Raw genomic sequence first — 21,033 nt, 5'->3', positions numbered from 1 at the left:
AAAATGGTTCGTGACTGGGAGGTGCAGTTGTTTGTTGCAAACCGAGCGGAGGTGTTCTGCAAAGCGGCCCCCAAGCCTCCGCTTGGTTTCCCCAATGTAGAGGAAGCCACACCGGGTACAATGGATACAATATACCACATTGGCAGATGTGCAGGTGAACATCTGCTTGATATGGAAGGTCACCTTGGGACCTGGGATGGGGGTGAGGGAGGAGGTGTGGGGGCAAGTGTAGCACTTCCTGCAGTTGCAGGGGAAGGTGCCGCGTGTGGTAGGGTTGGAGGGCAGTGTGGAGCGGACAAGGAAGTCACGGAGAGAGTGGTCTCTCCAGAAAGCAGACAGGGGTGGAGATAGAAAAATGTCTTGGGTGGTGGGGATGGATTGTAGATGGCGGAAGTGTTGGAGGATGATGTGTTGTATCCGGAGGTTGGTGGGGTGGTGTGTGAGAACGAGGGGGATCCTCTTGGGGCGGTTGTGGCGGGGGCAGGGTGTGAGGGATGTGTTGCGGGAAATGCGGGAGACGCGGTCAAGGGCGTTCTCGACCACTGCGGGGGGAAAGTTGCGGTCCTTGAAGAACGTAAACTGTTTACAATGCTGCAGGCCACAAGACAGGCTGAAAAGGTGTGAAATTACCATCAAGGATTAAAATAAAACAAAAGCACGATAACAACAACAAGCAGAAAAAAAGTGCCAACAGCTATTTTACAAATGGTGCAACATTTGGGAAGAAATCCTGCCCATGTTACAGAAAGCCACGGTTACAGTCAAAACATACTCAGCTCACTACAGAATCTTACATTAGGAAGAAACAAGGCAATTGTTTTTAGAGATAAACTGCACAGTAATTCTTTTCTCTGGGAAAGGATCCTTCATCAGGACTTCATAGGTTTAAGCTGAGCAGAGAAAGATATAAAAGAGATCTGAGGGGCAAGTTTTTCAATATTGTATTCAATACTGGAGCACCAATATTGCTGTTAATGTCCACAACATAAGGACTGCAGGCACTGTTCTGTTGGGCAGCCTTAAATGGCAGAAGAAGGTCACCCTCCAATCTTTATTATCCAACTGCATGGATCAGGATGAATCAACTTCATGGTCAAAGTTCAGCTTCAGGCAACATTAAGACAAAAAGACAAATTGTTGAAAAACTATATGTTATTTAGAATTAGACATGCTCACTGTTCTGTAGCGTAGACCATAGCCTTAAAGTAAATGTGGCTTTCAGTCAGATACAATTGAATGAGGTCCAACATTCTACAAGGTATTATATGCCACATGGATGACATTTACATCAATGGGCCCACCGAACCCCAACATAATAACAAATGGTTTGGAGAGTCTTGAATAACTTGATGAATATGGGTTGACACTTAATGACTGGCAGGAATTCCCAAACCCAATAGTTACATTTTTGGGCTGCATTGTTCAGAAAAAAGGGATTATAGCAAACTTACAGAAGAGATATGCCACAAGACAATTCTATCACCCTGGAATATTACAGAACTCTTAACAGTTCATAGGAATGGTGAACAAGGTGGGAAAGTTGTTACCCCACTTAGCCCAATAAGCCTCTCAAACAACTGTTGAAGCAAGATCGAGCATGGCAACAGAATAAGCATCAACGGCACTCATGTTACAAAATCAATGACCTGCTCATTTAATCCAGAGTACTTGTACGTTATAGCCCTGTCCTTGCAACTTTAATAGCAGCCCTGCATTATTCACAGGTCTCGGAGCAATCTTACTTCAGATCCAATGTGAGGGGAGCAGACGGCCAGTCAACTACCCTTCCAGAGTTCTACTGACATACAATAAATGTAAGCCATCATTAAAAAAGAGGAACTTGCCTCATTCTGGGGGTGAGAGAAACTTTCAATATCTTAGGCCTACCACTCAAATTGGAAACTGACCACAAGCCCTTGATAACTTTGTACAGCAAAGAGGCTCACAAGGGTGGCTCCCAGAATCCAGAGTCATAGGGTTGACAGCACAGCAACAGACCCTTTGGTCCAACACGCCCGCTGACCAGATATCCCAAACTGATCTAGTCCCATTTTCCGGCTTTCGGCCCATATGCCTCTAAACACTTCGTGTTCATGTACTTATCCAAGCACCTTTTAAAGGTGCCTCCACCACCTCCTCTGGCAGCTCATGCCATAAGCGCACCACCCTCTGCATGAAAAAGTTGCCCTTGAGGTCCCTTTTAAATCTTTCCCCTTTGCAGCTCATACAATATTACAGTCAAGAAATACATCCAGAGGAAGAATCAGCTTACTGTTAATGTTCTATGAAGCAGCCCATCAACAATGCAAGCAAGGACAAACTCATTTCTTAAGAAGTTAAGGTCTTTGTGACCTTAACCACTTCACACTACTGCTACCACATCAACTTACTTGTCAGACACTGTGATAAAGTTGCAGAGATGTTGTGAGGTTTAGTTACTTGATGAAGAATATGTGCTGATTTGCATGCCCTTGATGGACAGTTGGCCACAGGATGGCTCCAGTACTTCACGTACAGCACCATCATGTTCACATTATTGGCGATTTTGTCATCTACAAAGTACGATCAGTGAGCTAACAAACTCCCTGACTGGACATGCTCCAGAAAATTAGCAAGTGACATCTGTGGATTTCCAAATGCTAACCAGGGCACAGCCATCTGGTATGGTAGCCGAACATTTCTCAAGGGGACAGACACCAACTGCATCACCTGTGCTACTCATAGACAGAAGAAGAAAATACATCTTTCACATTCTCCTTTCCAGCTTCACATTAAAATACGGAAAATAGGAGCAGACATAGGCCATTCAGCCCACTGAGCCTGTTCCATTATTCAACATGATCATGATTGACCTTCCAGTCCATCTTAATGCCATCTCACCCTCATGCTCTCCTCATACCCTTTGATGTCTTTCATCTCTAGAAATCTATTTGCTTTTCTCTTGAATATATTCAGTTACTTGGCCTTCAGAGACCTGTGTTTGAGGATTCCACCAGATCACCACCCTCTAAGTGAAAAAATGTTGTCCTCGTTTCAGTCTGAAATGGCCTATTATGTATCCTGAGAATGTGATTTCTTACTCTGGACCTGTCCTGGCCAGGGGAAAACAGCATCCCTCCATCCAGGCTGTCTAATCCTGACAGCACTTTGTAGTTTCAATGAGATTCTCTCTTACTCTGCGAAACGTCAATGAATACAGGCCCAGTCAATCTGCTCATTCCTCAGAAAACAATGATGCTGCACTCCATCATTGGTAAATAATGTTTTTCTGATAAGGGGAATAGAATATTATTTTTTCACTAATTCAGGGTATGTGGGTCTTGTTGGCTGGGCAATATTTGTTGCCCAAGCACAGCTGCCCTTGTGAAAGTGGTAGTGATTTGCTTTCTTGGACCTTTGCAGTTCACATTCTAGATGTGATCACACTAAGACCCCGTACAACTACTGTAAGACATCTTTCCCCCCTCTACTCAAACCCTTTTGCAAGGAAAACCATGAGAATGCCTTGGCATTGGTCGCTTCTTTGTTAATGATGTGAGGGAGCACTTCAGGGGTCAAGAACATTTAACCTCCAAACTTCAGGTAAGCGTCCTCCAAAGTGAACTTTGAGATGCACAATAATGCAAAATAGCTGAGCAGAGGGAGATAGCCAAGTTCCATACCCATGAGGACAGTCTCAGTTGTGATCTTGGGTTCATGTTGCACTATAGGTGACCCCCAATACACTACATACGCTCACAAACACGCCTACATACACAGTCACACACTCCTACTCTCTCAAATACACACACACACACACACACAGACTCTTTCTCTCGCTCACTTTGGCATGCAGACACTCGCGCGCAGACACACATGAATTATTCCTTCTACGGTGTTTGTGCAGTTGCGGATACATTGTTTTGCTCAAACCCCCCCCGCCACCCTGGTTTAAAACACAGATAGACTCTAAGCAAGACCTCACACCCAAAATGCATTGTCTGACCTGAGATGTCACCTTTCATACACATTGATAAAACCTTTAATTATCTTGGGAGAATGACTTGAAAGGAGTCTGGATTTTGCACTTTAATCAGCAGTCTCTTTCTTAACTGATCAAAGATTTGACAAGAAGCAGCTAGTTTTAGGGTTATTACCTTTCTGCTTATAAATTCTGTGTCATATACCCTCTCTCTTACACTACTCCTGAGGGAGGAGCTGAGCTCAGAAACTTTCTGTTTCCAAATAAAGCTGTTTGACTATAACCTGGTGTCATGTGATTTTTGACTTCTTCTTAGTCGAGGAGATTGTTTTTCTTATCTTGCTCAATAACTGTGTTAAAGGTCATGTTTTTTATGCATGAAACCCTGGATGTAGTCATCTTTGACAATGGACTACAATTTGATAATGAACTTTCAAATCTTTACAGCTCTTTTACTAGCTAATTGACATATCCTGAGGCCAATAGTGAAACCAAAGAGGCAGCTGTCATTAAAAAACCTTCTGAGAAAGAACAACAATTTTCATGTCATCTTCCTCAATTACTGCTCTACACCCTTCCCTTCTTCACGTACCAACAGTGGGCATTTGACAAGGTACCTCATAAAAAGGTTTAGTCATAAGGTAAGGGACCACGGTGTTGGAGGTAATATACCAGCATAGAAAGAGATTTGGCTAAAGGGCAGGAAACACAAGTTGGCACGAGAGATTCATTTTCAGGTAGGTAACTTGTAACCAGTGGGATTCCACAGGAGTCAGAAGTGGGACTGCAAATGTTCACAACATATATTGATGACTTTGATAAAAACTGATATTGATAAAAACTGCTCACTCACAGGTGATTTTATTCTTTGGAATGTAGGAGAATGAGGGATGTCCTTATTGAGGTGTATAAAGTCATGAGGGGCATAGATAGAATGAATGCATACAGTCTTTTACCCAGGGATGGGGAATTGAAAACTCAAAGACAAAAGTTTAAGGTCAGAGGGGAAAAATTTAAGACAACTTCTTCACACAGAGAGCACTGCATATGGGCGTATGGGCTGCTAGAGAAAATAGCTGAGGCAGGTACAATAGAAACATTGAAAAAACATTTGGATAGGAACATGGGTGGGAAGGGTTGAGATAGATATGAACCAAGTGCGGGCAACTGGAACTAGCTGAGTGGGCACCATGGCCAGCATTGACCAGTTTGGGCCTATGGGCCTATTTCCCTATTGAAATATTCTATAACTCTATGTGCCATGTTTCACCCTTGCATGCTTTTAAACACTTCCATTTTAGAAACCTTATACTGTGTTTTATGGAAGAAAGCCCTATATTTCTACTTCTTCATGTTTTCTCCCTTGTAACCAAGTTTCAATTCACTTTGTTGTCCTACCACTAATTTCATATTCTTTAGTAATCTTCCTTGTTGCCCATTGCTAACGTCCACCTACACGATATCCTCTGCATTTCCTTCATTTACCATATCTGTTACGTGATGAAAAAAAATTTATGAGGCTTGTGTTGCACAAGTCTATTTTAAAATCCATATTAGCTTGTTCTAATTATCAGTTAATCTAGAGTTATATTCATTTCATATCATTAGCCTCTCTTACATTTTCCCTACCACTGTGTTTAAGCTAAATAACCTATGATTACCATATTGCTCCATCTTTATTATTTAAAATGATAGCATATTGGATATTTACAGTCCTCTGACACAAGCCCAACTTCATGCAGCTTTCTCTATTTATAATATTTGGGGCCTCGCTATTTCCATCTTTCAGAAGCTTAGAATGGATTGCATTGGGTTTTAGCAGCTTGTCTTCTATTGGTTTATCTACAGATTTTATCTGAATATTGTTACCCAAATTGAGTAATCACTTCAGAATTTAACTTGTTATCCTTCTCCTTTGGTCAATGTAGACCAATAGAAACATGGTTTAGTTACCTGCCAGATTTTTTGATTATCACCTACAAAGTGTGAATCATCTCTCCCCAGGGTGTCTCAATTCAACTTTAGCAACTCACATTTTACTGATAGTCCGAGAAAAGAAGTGACTGTTTCTTCTGAGATAACAAGGTGTAGAGCTGGATGAACACAGCAGGCCAAGCAGCATCAGAGGAGCAGGAAGGCTGACGTTTCATGTCTCGGCCCTTCTTCAGAAATGGAGGGAGGGAAAGGGGACTCTGAAATAAATAAAGAGAGGGGGAGGCGATGATGGAAGGTAGATAAAGGAGCAGATAGGTGGAGAGAAGACAGACAGGTCAAGGAGGCAGGGATGGTAAAGGTGAATGTAGGTAGGGAGTTGGGATGAGAGTTAGTCAGTAAAGGAGGGAGAGGCAGGTGGGTGGGAGGGAAAATAAACAGGTCAAGGAGGCAGCAATGAGGCTAATAGGTAGGAAGTCGGGGTGGGGGATGGTCAGTGAGGTGGGAGGAGTGAATAGGTGGGAGAATAGATGGACAGGCCCCATCTCCTTGAACTGTCAGTCTTCCCTCCCACACTCCCACCCCTCCCTCCCAACTGACCAACCTCCAGCACAACTCCCCACCTACACTCACTTTTACTGGCTCCATCCCCACCTCCTTGGCCTGTCTGTCTTCTCCACCTAGCTTCTCTATTTATTTCAGAATCCCCTCACCGTCCCCCATTCTGAAGAAAGGTCCAGACCCAAAACATCTGCCTTCCTGCTCCTCTGAGGCTGCTTGGCCTGCTGTGCTCATCCAGCTCTACACCTTGATATCTCAGACTCCAGAACCAAGGAACCAAGGGTTATGGGAATAAGGCAGGAACAGGATACTGACTGTGGATGATCAGCCATGATCATAATGAATGGTGGTGCTGGCTCGAAGGGCCTAATGGCCTACTCCAGCACCTATTGTCTATTGTCACCGGTAGTTTTTACTATCTCTGAATGTTTCTTCCGCTGTTTCTTGAAATGTTTCCCTATCTTTTTAGTTTTATCTTTACTTATCCTGTTCAGAGCCTGTTTTCTTTCTTTCTTCATATTCTTTTTCAGTTTCATCACTCTTACTGTACAAATAAGTCTCTCCAGGTTTCCATGTGTTAATCTGTCCATCCATCACACTTCAGCTAATTCGCTCCCCATTTTCCTAAAACTGCTATTATCCATGTCTGATTCTAATTCTCAGACTCACTTTTCCACTCACTAGTTTAACTCCATCAGTGGGCATGATTCCTAAATTGCTCAACTGTATTTAGCTTCTCTGCTTCCATTTCATTATGAATAATGAAGAGTTGGGAAATGCTTTACTGTTGAACTGTGGAAATGGGATTAGGATGCAGAGTTGACTGTTACAAGGTCAATGTTTCAAAGATTTCACCAAGTTCATTTCTGGGAGCACAAGAAATACTTTAAGTCACTGTATTGAACTTGAAGCAGGCAACATCAATGGCTTATCATTCAGCAATTCATGTGGTTTATTTATTTTGCAAAAAAGTACAAAACCCACTTGACAGGGATCCTCTCAACAAGTGATGAGGAGTGAGTGGTATCTTTGTCCCAATAGGCATCTATTTCTCCTCATTAATAAAAATGTTCTGCTTTTGCTTTTGTTTTGCTTTTAAATGAACATGTTCTGTTCATCCTAGGAATGGACTATTGTCTTTAAAAAGCCACAAAATAAAACGAAGAACTGCAGATGCTGGAAACAGCTTCTGAAAATTTCTGGTTTTAAGATCACAAGAAGAAAGGTCACTGGAACCTAAACGTTAACTCTGCTTTCCTTCCACAGAAGCTGCCTGACCTGCTCAGTTTTTCCAGAAATTTCTGATTTTGCTACGGACTATGTCTGCCTCCGTTCTTCAATAGATATTTCTCCTATTTTTTTTTCCATATTCCTGAAAGCAAATCTAAAAAAAACAGTTCTCCCCTTCTGGTCAGCTTTCCACTGTTTCACCAAACATGCTAGGACTTTCCTCTACCCTGTCTGAACTCTAACCAATCGTTCTTTGCTTACAATGTACAGGGTTAGAGAAGATCAGGAGGGGGAGATAGGAATACCATCTTAAAGAGAACTGATCTATCAGTCAGCATTTAACAATGGACTGGCTAAGCAGTGAAGCTGATCACCCCATGCTTTTAGGTACGAAATTCCAGGATTGTGGTCCAATGCTGATAAAGGAATATAAGCTTAACTTTCGCTGGGACCGGACAGCTTGGTTAAACTTTCCATGGTGAGTTAAAAGGCTGCAAGTTTAAGTCTTACCCAAGGTCTTATTGATAAGTCTAGATCTGTTTTTAAAATGCATTATGTGGTTACTACTGGGTCCTAAAAGTATTGCAGAATGAATTTGCTTTGGAATATGAAGATATTAAAATATTTAGATTAAAGTCAGCCCTTACACAATCATGGGCATAATCCATTGTTTAGCATTTTACAGCCAGTCAACTTATTACAAATGGTATACTAGAGGAGAGGTGCATTGTCAGGAGATAGGAACGTGTGTATAGGAGCTGAAGTAAGCCATTCAGCCCTTTGAATTGACAACATCATTCAGTAAGATCATGGCTGATCTGGCCTTGGTTTTGCTCCAGTTTCCTGTATGCCCCACATCACCTTTTAGTCCCTTGTCTAATCAAACATCCATCAAACTTTGCCTTGAATAAATTTAACAATCCAGCCTCTACAGCTTTCTTGGGAAGAGAATTCCACAAACTGAATACTGTCGGGGTGGCATCCTTCAGAATGCAGGCCAAACGGAAGTTCTGTCTGCATAGACATTAAAATGTATTTTTAGTTCAATGTCTTTTTTGGTTGACACAGTGATCTCAACTGCTCTAACAGATTCCATCACACTATTTAAGAAAATAAAGGTCTGGATCTCCTATTTCCACTAGGAACACTAAGTTTTTCTTCTCTGTAAACATTTGTTACCTTATTAAACTCTTTATGTGGGTAGTTTATGATTTCTTGCTTTTCTAAAACTGTGCCCCAATTCCATACATTTTCTGAAAGTGATATTTTGTGTGGTAGCTAAAACATTCATGTTAAATAGCTGACATTACCTTTCTCTCTGAGGCCTCCTAGCTGCAAGCACTGACAAGGATGATAGTCCCTGTCATATAAAATGGTTTCTTGTGTGTGAGTTTTGTAGTGTTGTGTATTGAGAATATAGGAGGCCTATTTAGTAAACTTGGGGATGAAGCCAAAGTTGGTCGTATTGTGGACAGTGAAGAAGGTTATCTAAGATTACAAAGATGTCTTGATCACTTAGGTTGAAGAATAACAGACAGAGTTTAATTTGGAAATAGGAGATCCAGACCTAACATTCTGGCAAGTGACCATCATAGAAAGTTAAACATCAGGGTGAGCATCACCTTACTATCAGATAGTGAACCATGGTTAAGAAAACACTATATATGAGCAGCAATAGTGTAACTAAATGGTCTGGGAGGTATAGCTCTTAGGATTAAAAGCATGTTACAAGCAACTCTCTCATGCAGAGACGACCAAATAATATAAGACGTGTATATGCATCACGTCTAGGAATTTTTACTCGACCTCAATTTTCTTCAAATGGCTGAAGGGTACAGGTTACAGAATATAACAATAAGAAACAAGTGGTTAAGGAACAACCAGTAAATGAACAGCCAGTCAAGGAGCAAGCAATCAAAGGACAGCTAGTAGAAGATTTTATAGCACACTGAACTCACGGCAGAGCCTAAAACAAGTTCAGAATCTACACAGATTAGTTACAGTGGGATAAGATATTTGTTTCATACTGTTAACTAGATGGTTATACAGGGTAGACAAACAGGAGACTGGAAGAACACTACAAGGAAGGCAGTATTTCAAGGAAAGGAGCAGCCATCGTTTCAGGTATAACCTTTCTTCAGGACTGGATATGGGATCTGCAGGTAAAGAGCGGAGGAGGGGTGGAAGCAGAATTGTGGTGATAGGTGGGCACTTGTGGTAGGTATGGCCTGGTTGGTCAATGGGAAGGATGAATCTGGTTGGAGGCTGGAAGGGAGGTTCAGAAGGTGGAATGGAAGGGAGGTGGTGGATGGGTGAGAAGATGATTTGAAATTGGAAAACTCAACATTGAGCCCTCTGGTCTATAGGGTGCCCAGGCTGAAGATGAGGTGTTGTTGTTCAAATTTGTGTTCCAAGTCATTATGACACTGGTGGAGGCTGAGGGCAGACATACCAGAGGTGGGGTTCGGTGGGGGAGCCGAAATGGGCAGGACCAGGAGGCTAGGTTGGCTGTCACAGACAGGTGATGATGCTTGGAGAAATGGTCACCTAGTCTATGTTTGGTCTCACTGATGTAGAAAATGTTTTCTACTGTTATCAACATTGAAGAGTATTCAGACTGCACAGCCAGCAATATTTATGCGGGAGAAGAAGCAATGAGATCGCCCAAGCAAGCATATCCCACCTAACCAATTAGTGAGTCTATAACTGATGTAATACTACATGGGGTGACCTATGCTCAATAAATCAAGATACTGCAAAGAAGAAATTGCCTGTTTCAGCGAGGGAGCTGGCCTCCCTTCATAAAATCCACAAGATTAAAGATCCTCCAGTTTAAAAGGACTGACTGGCATCAGAACGTCAGGAAAACAATCAACATCAATCAGCTTTCAGTCGACAAATTATCAATTTTCCAAATCTGAGGGCAGCATGTTCTCAGAGAATAGTGACATCTCCAAATCATCTGATTTTGCAAAGTCAGAGTCTTGTGGGCGAAAGTAGTTGCAGATTTGATTATATGCATTTATGAATGATACTAATAATGAAATAGACAGTTCGTGGAATAATGTTGTATATATCGGTCTGAGAGGGTTAATCCTGAGGAATGCCATCAGTACCACCCACTATGATGGTGTCCTAAAGACTTGTGGGCAGAACAAGGAGTGAGAAAGAGTAAGACCTAACCAAAGTTGCTGGGACAATGTCCATCAGTTCAATGTAATCTAGATCTAGTTGCAAGTATGTAATAAATTAAATCTTGATATCTACAACTGACACTTCTAGTCAGATGAGGAGGTTATTTTTTTCTATCACACTAGAACAAGACCCTGGAAGTCCCTGCACTTAAAGAGGATGCTGCAAACAACACTTATTGTGAGCAGCAGATAATGCAAATCCAGAAAGATGAAAAATGCTTAATGAGCAAAAATGTTCAATGTTCTATTGCATTTCTTTAGACCACAGCAGAAGACCAAAGAGAAAGAGGTCAGATGTATAGTGGGGCAGAGAATTAGAAATTTTAAGTAGAGGCCAGAATCATAGAGATGCATAATGAAACTTTAATGATAACGTTTAGTTGAGCAGAAGAAAATATGTATCCACAGGTTGCATGAGGACAATCTGCACATAAGGAAAAATGAGTTTGGAAAATTGTGGCTCTCCACAGCTTTCCAATCTGATTGAGTCTTTAACTTACTGAGGTGAGAGGGCAGTGTTTACGGGTGTGCATTATTTACCACTCACATTCCATGAAGGGCAATGAAAGGTTTCCTGGGAAAGAAGACGTATGAAATCTTGCCCACCTCCATAATCCTCCAAGGTATCTACACTCCCTTAATTCTGGCCTCTTACACATTTAAATTACAGCACCATTGGTAGCCACACCTTCAGCTGCCTAAGGTCTAAGCTCTGGAATTACCTCTATTACTATTTACTTCTTTCTCCTCCTTTAATATGCACTGTAAAACTTACCTTTTTAGATTAGATTAGATTCCCTACAGTGTGGAAACAGGCCCTTTGGCCCAACAAGTCCACACTGTCCCTTCAAGCATCTCACCCAGACCCATTCTCCTACAACCCACACACCCCGAACACTACAGGCAATTTAACACGGCCAATCCACCTAGCCTGCACATCTTTGGACTGTCGGAGGAAACCGGAGGAGCCGGAGAAAACCCACGCAGACACGGTGAGAATGTGCAAACTCCGCACAGACAGTCGCCCGAAGCTGGAATCGAACGTGGGTCCCTGGTGCTGTGTGGCTGCAGTGCTAACCACTGAGCCACTGTGCCTTTTCCACTGGGTTTTTGGCCATCTGCCCTAATATGGCCAATAGTTCTGTGTCCTAATCATGTCAAGTGTTATAATGCTCATGCCTCCTGGACAGTGTTTCAGGATTTTTTTTACACTCAGGCTGCTGTACAAAGCAACTGATTGTTATGATTAGATTCCCTACAGTGTGGAAACAGGCCCTTCAGCCCAGCAAGTCCACACTGCCCTTTGGAGCATCCAACCCAGACCCAGCCCCCTATAACCCACACACCCCTGAACACTACAGGCAATTTAGCATGGCCAATCTGCCTAGCCCGCACATCTTTGGGCTGTGGGAGGAAACCACGCAGACACGGGGAGAACATGCAAACGCCGCACAGACAGTTGCCCGAGACTGGAATCAAACCCGGGTCCCTGGTGCTGTGAGGCTGCAGTGTTAACCACTGAGCCACCATGCTGCCATTATGTGCATGAAATCCACAAGCCTAGAAAATGTTCATCGACTGCTGATGAAAGGAAAAGTACTGATAAGCTAACAGACACTTTCCAGTGAATGTACAGTTCTCAACATGCACATTTCTGAATAGAACACACAAAGACATGATGAGTAATGCACTTCTACTCTGGGTGTTTCTTTCAGAAAGGGAAGTGCTGAGAAAGGGTGAGGAACTTTAAGCGACTGTTCTTAAATTGCTGAGGTGGTGGGATACTTTCTATGATTGTGAACAGGTCCAAGCATGTTTACTTACAGGTATCATAATGTAAATATGAATAGGGACAAAATTACCCTTTGTTGAATAAAAGTTGGGTAAGATTGTCAGTAAATAATTTAGCAGATTCAGGATTCCTAAGGTGCAGGGGGCAGGAGTGAGGAAAGGAGTGTTTCTATAGTTTGCTATTTTACCACATGCATTAGTCAATAGGAAACATAAAAACTAATATAAAAACAGAAAGTTGGCAGCTTCTGCAGAGAGAGGAACAGAGTTCCCATTCCGAGTTCTTTGGAAGAAGTGTCACATTGGACTGAAAACACTATCTTTGTTTTACGCACCATTCTGACTTGGATTTGTACCAAACTCTTTTCACCATCTCTGGGTTCAAGTGTGAAGATTCTCTTTCCAATAGCAAGGTAAGTCAGAAAAGCAATAGTGATGGAATATTAAATAGTCAGTGTCAGCAGTTATTTCGGCAGCCACAGATGTGAATGGAGGATGGAATATTGCCTCCCTTGTGCAATGATCAAAGATGCCATCGAGTGGCTGCACGGTGAAAGAAAACAGCCAGATATTGTGGTCCATATACATATCAAAGAATGATAGAAAGAGGCATCAGATTGAACAGGCAGGTTTTAGAAATGCTAGGAAGGAAATTAAAGAAGTAATCTCTAGATTATATCTGATGCCATGCACTAGTAAGCATGGAAACAGGGGGACAGTGCAACTGAATGCTAGCCTAGACATATGATACAGAAGGGAGGACTTTAGATTCTTGGGGCGTTGGGAACCAGTCTAGAAGTCAGACCTGTACAAGTCAGATAGTTTGTATTTTAACAGGGCTGGGTTCCATAATATTTTCGGTAGGTTTGCTGTTGCCTTTGTTGATCATTGAATCTTCACAGTGTGGAAGCAGGCCATTCAGCCTAACAAGTCAACACTGATCCTCCAAAGAACATCCCAACTAGACACACTCCTGCAGCCCTGTCCACATAACCTTATATTTCCCTTGGCTAATCCACCTAACATATACATCCCTGCACACATATGGCCAATTTAGCATGGCCACGCCACCTAACTTGTGCCAGCAATGTGCACAGACACACAGACAGTCGCCTGTGGGTGAACCCAGGTCCCTGGAGCTGTGAGGCAGCAGTGCTAGCCACTGAGCCATTATGCCAGTCACAATGGTTCAAACCACCTTGATCAGAAGGGAACAGAGTATGCATTCAGCAAGGAAAGCTGGTGTCACAAAAGAAATGCCCCATCAGGTTGCTGAAAGGGGAAAGGAAAAGAAAATGTGTTTGGTCACGGCAGCACAACGGAGATGGTGGAAAATGATGGAGGTTGGTGAGGTGAAAGACATTGTTTTGTGAGGATGAAGGAAGAGTTAGAGTAGAAATGTGGTAAATGTAATGGGCTTCCTTGAGGACACTGTCAACCAAGTTGGGAGCAGGTCCTCAGTTGAGAGAAAAGAGTGACATGTTGGAAACACTGATAAGAAAGGCTGCATGATTGGATTAGATGCAACAAATCATAAAATGACATTCTCTTAGCACTTAATGGTGTGTAGATGTGAAGTACAAATAGTCATGGAAATTAGTAAGCTATCATTTTTTGGGGTCTATCCTAGAAATGGGTACAAAAACGTTGAGGCAGCTAGGAAAAGAGACAGACACGACCCTTGTGAAAACAACAGAATCTTGGAAATTGGAAGCAATATTGAAGAATTTTCTAGTTGGGGGTATGAGCAATAAATAGCACCGATACAATTCTGAAAGTACCAGGAACATAGAACATAGAACAGTACAGCACATAGAGGGCCTTCGGCCCACGATGTTGTGTCGAACATTTACCCAAACATCTAACCTCCACCGCTACCTTATACTATCATCCATATGCATATCTAATAGCCACTTAAATGCCCCTGATGAGGCTGATTCCACTACCCTGTCCGGCAATGCATTCCACGCCCCTACCACTCTCTGAGTAAAGAACCTACCTCTGACATCTCCCCGATATCTACCTCCTTTCACTTTAAAACTACGTCCCCTCGTAAAAGCTACCTACACCCTAGGAAAAAGTCTCTGGCTGTCTACTCTATCTATACCTCTGAACATTTTGTACACCGCTATCAAGTCACCTCTCATCCTTCATTGTTCTAAAGAGAAAAGCCCTAACTCTCTCAACCTTTCCTCCTAAGACCTTCCGTCCATTCCAGGCAACATCCTGGTAAATCTCCTCTGCACCTTTTCTAACACTTCCACATCTTTCCTGTAATAAGGTTAGCAGAACTGGACACAATACGCCAGATGTGGCCGAACCAGGCTTTTGTATAGCTGGAGCATAATTTCATGGCTCTTGAACTCAATTCCTCTATTAAATGAAAGCTAACACACCATAACCCTTCTTAACAACTCTATCCACCTGGGTGGCAGCTCTCAGGGGACTGTGAACATAAACCCCAAGATCCCTTTGCTCCTCTGTACTGCCAAGAATCTTTCCGTTAACCCTGCTTTAAAGTTTGTCCTTCCAAAATGAATCACCTCACACTTTTCAGGGTTAAGCTCCATCTGCCACTTCTCAGCCTAGCTCTGCATCCTATCAATGTCCCTTTGTAACCTAGAACAGCCCTCCGCACTGTCCACAACATGAACCACCTTTGTATCGTCTGCAAATTTGATAATCCACCCTGCCACTACTTCATCCAAATCATTTACAAAAATCACAAGTAGACGAGGACCCAGAACAGATCCTTGTGGTACACCACTTGTAACTGAGCACCATGTTGAATATTTTCTGTCCACTACCACCCTTTGTCTTCTAAGGGTCAGCCAATTCTGAATCCAATCTGCCACATTTCCCCCTATGCCATGTCTCCTTACCTTCTGCATGAGTCTACCGTGGGGAACCTTATCAAATACCTTACTCAAATCCATGTATACCACATCCACTGCTCCACCTTCATCCATGTGTTTCGTCACCTCTTTAAAAAATTCAATAAGCTTTGTGAGGCATGATCTGCCCCTCACAAAATCCATGCTGACTAACATGAATCAAATTGTGCCTTTCCAAATGATCATAAATCCTAACTCTCAGAGCCCTTTCCAAAAATGTGCCCACCACTGACATAAGTCTAACTGGCCTGTAATTTCCGGGGTTATCCCTGTTCCCTTTTTTGAACAAGAGAATGATGTTTTCCTCTTTCCAGTCTTCCTGCCCTACACCCATGGACAGTGAGGACGAAAGGATCATCTCCAAAGGCCCTGCGATCTCGCCCCTTGCTGCACAGAATCCTTGGATAAATCCCATCAGGGCCAGGGGACTTATCCATCTTCAACTTGCTCAGAATTCCTAGCACATCTTCTTTACTAACAGGTGTGCATGCTGGAATGGATAAGGGATAGAGGAAGCTGATGTGCTGAAAATTTTGTCAAACATTAAGATTGACAAGTCGCCAGGTCCGGACCAGATTTGTCCTTGGCTGCTTTGGGAAACGAGAAATGCAATTGCTTCACCACTTGCGAAGATCTTTGCATCCTCGCTCTCCACTGGAGTCGTACCTGAGGACGAGAGAGAGGCAAATGTAATTCCTCTCTTCAAGAAAGGAAATAGGGAAATCCCCAGCAATTACAGACCAGTAAGTCTCACGTCTGTCGTCTGCAAGATGTTAGAAAGGATTCTGAGGGATAGGATTTATGACCATCTGGAAGAGCATGGCTTGATTAAATGCAGTCAACACGGCTTTGAGGGGGGCAGGTCATGCCTAACAAACCTTATAGAGTTCTTTGAGGATGTGACTAGAAAAGTTGATGAGGGTCGAGCTGTGGATGTGGTGTATATGGACTTCAGTAAGGCATTTGATAAGGTTCCCCATGGTAGGCTCATTCAGAAGGTCAGGAGGAATGGGATACAGGGGAACTTAGCTGTCTGGATACAGAATCGGCTGGCCAACAAAAGACAGCGAGTGGTAGTAGAAGGAAAATATTCTGCCTGAAAGCCAGTGGTGAGTGGGGTTCCACAGGGCTCTGTCCTTGGGCCTCTACTGTTTGTAATTTTTATTAATGACTTGGATGAGGGGATTGAAGGATGGGTCAGCAAGTTTTCAGACGACACGAAGGTTGGAGGTGTCGTTGACAGTATAGAGGGCTGTTGTAGGCTGCAGCGGGACATTGACAGGATGCAGAGATGGGCTGAGAGGTGGCAGATGGAGTTCAACCTGGATAAATGCGAGGTGATGCATTTTGGAAGATCGAATTTGAAAGCTGAGTACAGGATTAAGGACAGGATTCTTGGCAGTGTGGAGGAACAGAGGGATCTTGGTGTGCAGATACATAGATCCCTTAAAATGGCCACCCAAGTGGACAGGGTTGTTAAGAAAGCATAAGGTGTTTTGGCTTTTATTAACTGGGGGATTGAGTTTAACAGTCACGAGATCTTGTTGCAGCTCTATAAAACTATGGTTAGACCGCACTTGGAATACTGCATCCAGTTCTGGTCGCCCTATTATAGGAAAGATTTGGATGCTTTGGAGAGGGTTCAGAGGAGGTTTACCAGGATACTGCCTGGACTGGAGGGCTTATCTTATGAAGAGAGGTTGACTGAGCTCGGACTCTTTTCATTGGAGAAAAGGAGGAGGAGAGCGGACCTAATTGAGGTATACAAGATAATGAGAGGCATAGATAGAGTTGATAGCCAGAGACTATTTCCCAGGGCAGAAAAGGCTAACACGAGGGGTCATAGTTTTAAGCTGGTTGGAGGAAAGTATAGAGGGGATGTCAGAGGTGGGTTCTTTGCACAGAGAGTTGTGAGAGCATGGAATGCGTTGCCAGCAGCAGTTGTGGAAGCAAGGTCATTGGGGACATTTAAGAGACTGCTGGACATGCATATGGTCACAGAAATTTGAGGGTGCATATAAGAGGATCAATGGTTGGCACAACATCGTGGGCTGAAGGGCCTGTTCTATGCTGTACTGTTCTATGTTCTATCAACCTCCTCTAGCCTACCAGCCTGTTTCACAACATCCTCCTCCACAACTAGGTCCCTCTCAGTTGTGAATACTAAGGAAAAGTATTCTTTAAGGAACTCTCCTATCTCTTTGTTCTCTGTGCACAAATTCTCTTTACAATCCCTGATCAGCCCTATCCTTTCTCTGGCCATTCTCTTGTTCTGCGCATACGTGTAAAAAGCCTTGGAATTTTCGTTGATCCTATCTGCCAAGGTTTTCTCACGCCCCCTTAAAGTTCGCCTAAGCCCTTACTTCAGCTGCTTCCTGGATAACTTGTATCCCTCTAGAGCCTTTTCCGTTTCTATTTTCCTAAACCTTACATAAGCCTCCTTCTTCCTCTTAACCAGTCATTGGGCTTCTCTCGAGAACCATGGCTCCCTCACTCGACTGCATCTTCTCTGCCTGCTAGGGACAAACATATCAAGCACATGCAGTATGTATGTATTCCTTATACAATCTCCACATTTCTCTACTGCTCTTCCCTGACAGCATCTGTTCCCATTTTATGTTACCCAGTTCTTGCCTACTGAATTGTAATTACCTTTCCCCCAATTGTAGACTTTACCCTGCCGTATGTACCTATCCTCATCCATGACTATCGTGAAAGGAACAGAGTTATGATCGCTACTGCCAAAATGCTCTCCTACCAACAGGTCTAACACTTGGCGTGGTTCGTTGCCAAGCAGCAAATCCAAAGCGGCCTTTGGATGTGGTGAACAGAGGGGAAGAAGGCAGCTTGTATCATGCATCTCACAAAAAGACTGACATAGCTAGGATCCAATATCTTTTCATTTGGGGGAAATGAATATAGTTCACAAAGAAATTATAAAATTGGAGAAGTTCACCTAGATGGAGGAGAGCAAAGAGTGGATAAAGACTAGAGTCAACATAGAACATAGAACATTATAGCACAGTACAGGCCCTTCGGCCCCCGATGCTGTGCCGACCTGTCATACCGATCTCAAGCCCATCTGACCTACACTATTCCATGTACGTCCATATGCTTGCCTAATGACAACTTAAATATACCTAAAGTTGGCGAATCTACTACCGTTGCAGGCAAAGCGTTCCATTCCCTTATTACTCTCTGAGTAAAGAAACTACCTCTGACATCTGTCCTATATCTTTCACCCCTCAATTTAAAGCTATGCCCCCTCGTGCTCGCCGTCACCATCCTAGGAAAAAGGCTCTCCCTATCCACCCTATCTAACCCTCTGATTATTTTATATGACTCAATTAAGTCACCTCTCAACCTTCTTCTCTCTAATGAAAACAGCCTCAAGTCCCTCAGCCTTTCCTCGTAAGACCTTCCCTCCATACCAGGCAACATCCTAGTAAATCTCCTCTGCACCCTTTCCAAAGCTTCCACATCCTTCTTATAATGCGGTGACCAGAACTGTACGCACAGAAATGCATAGCATGGGAACAGGTCTTTTGGTCCAACTTGTCCTCACTGACCAGATACCATAAGTTAGTCTTGTCCCATTTTCCAGAATTTAGCCCATTTGCCTCCAAACACTTCTTATTAATGTACCCATCCAGATACCAGCTTCAGTTGAAGAAAGAAGCAGACAGCCTTCAAATCACCCCTGTGGCAGGTGGAAATGTAGGCAGATTGGTCACTGTGGTGACAAAATGTCAGTTAGCACCATGAAAACGGAACCTGTTGAAGTGGTAAGGGGATTGGAAGAGTCATTGATGTGGCTGAAAAAGATGGTTGTCAAGGGGAGAAAGGTTGAGCCAAGAAATAAGGAAATCAGTTCAGAGGAACCGGCTGAGATGATTTTATTTGTTAGTGAATTTTAGGAAGAAGGTAGAAGTGAGCTGTTCAGGCTAGGGAGCTACAAGTTTGCAGGCTGTGACGAGAATATTGCCAAACCTGGAGATGATGGCTTGATGTTTGTTGTTGGGTTCAGTTGGCATTCAGCCTATGCAAAGTAGATGCTAGCCCTCCAACAGTAACTGAGCGCACTTGTCAACAATTAAATGACAATACTGGTGGTGGATTTAAGAGAATGGAATGCAACAGTTTCAAATGGACACAAAGTGAGGGGGAGAAGCAGAGAATTTGAGACAGCCAGAGACACACATCTCTCGATGAAAAGGTCTGGAGAGAATCTGAGACCGAAAGGAGTGATTCACATGGAAGGGGAAGACTGTAGACAGGTAAACAGTTTCCTGTAAAAGGGAAGGAGTCATGAGAAGTGGGTGCAGAATCGATAAGACCCCATTCTAAACTGTTGCAATTAATCCACATTTACCATGCGAACGTAATTTAAGTATCAATAAAGAAATGTATAAAGAAAACACCGCCAGAAGTAAAACTGGCAAATAAGACATGGAACAAAAACAAAGGTTCTGGAAAAGCTCAGCAGGCCTGGCAGTATCTATGGAGGAGAAAACAGTTAAAGTTTCGGGTCCGGTGATCCTTCCTCAGAACTGATGGGAGCTGGGAAAACGTCTGTTTATATGCAGAAAATAGGGAGGTAGGTGGGGTAAGGAATAAACAATAGGATAGAGCCCAAAGAGAGAGAAAGACATCTGGACAGATAAAGGAGTTGCTAATGATCAGGCTGGGAGGGTGAATAGTTGTTAATGGGGACTGTTAGTGACTAACAACAGGGGGTGTGTAGTGGCAGGCTATGTGGTAACAAGGTCTGTTGTGCGGTCTGGGGGGGCTGGGACATGGGAGAGGCATCAGGTAGTTGAAGCCCTGAACTATCTGTTCCCTGCCACTTCAATGCACCTCCTTATTCCCCGCCCAACATCTCTGTCTCTGGCTCACTACACTGTTGCAGTGAAGCCCAGCGCAAGCTGGAGGAACAACACTTCATCTTTCACTTGGGACCCTACAGCCCTCCAGAATCAATATTGACTTCAATAATTTTAGGACTTAAATTCTCCCAGCGCCCCCATCCCACACACCAGGCCTTGTTACCACAAAGCCTGCCACTACACACCTGCTGTTGTTAGTCACTAACAGTCCCCACTAACAACTACTCACCCTCCCAGCCTGATCATTAGCAACTCCTTTGTCTGTCCATCTGTCTTTCTCTCTCTTTGGGCTCTATCCTATCATTTACTCCCTACCCCACCCACCTCCCTATTTTCCGCATATAAACTGACATTTACCCAACCACGACAGTTCTGAGGAAGGGTCACCAGACCTGAAACGTTAACTCTGCTTTCTCCTCCAGAGATGCTGCCAGACCTGCTGAGCTCTTCCAGCAACTTTGTTTTTGTTCCTGATTTACAGCATCCGCAGTTCTTTTGGTTTTAATCTGGCAAATAAGACAGGCTTGTCTTGAACACTACTGAACGAAAGTCTGACCCAAACTATGTTGCTCAAAATATCTTTC

The 21,033-nt window shown here is 43.2% G+C and overlaps 1 protein-coding gene across 10 annotated transcripts in view; it reads right to left on the bottom strand.

The window, feature by feature from the left end:
- kcnj15 (potassium inwardly rectifying channel subfamily J member 15) overlaps positions 1-21,033 on the bottom strand; it is a 38,877-nt gene that overhangs the window by 4,249 nt on the left and 13,595 nt on the right. For 4 of the 10 annotated variants that reach the window (XM_059650158.1, XM_059650159.1, XM_059650157.1 and 1 more), the window contains one exon: positions 5,995-6,153. The exons of 4 other annotated variants lie outside the window; for them this stretch is intronic. In XM_059650158.1, coding sequence (XP_059506141.1) covers positions 5,995-6,083 — 89 coding nt within the window. In that variant the 5' untranslated portion in view covers positions 6,084-6,153. Of the gene's footprint in view, positions 1-5,994; positions 6,154-20,806; positions 20,956-21,033 lie in introns of all 10 variants that reach the window. 2 more of the 10 variants (XM_059650163.1, XM_059650162.1) reach the window with 2 other exon arrangements.

Source organism: Stegostoma tigrinum, chromosome 12, assembly GCF_030684315.1.
Source record: "Stegostoma tigrinum isolate sSteTig4 chromosome 12, sSteTig4.hap1, whole genome shotgun sequence".
NCBI lineage: Eukaryota > Metazoa > Chordata > Chondrichthyes > Orectolobiformes > Stegostomatidae > Stegostoma > Stegostoma tigrinum.
This window is presented reverse-complemented; position numbering and strand designations above follow the sequence as displayed.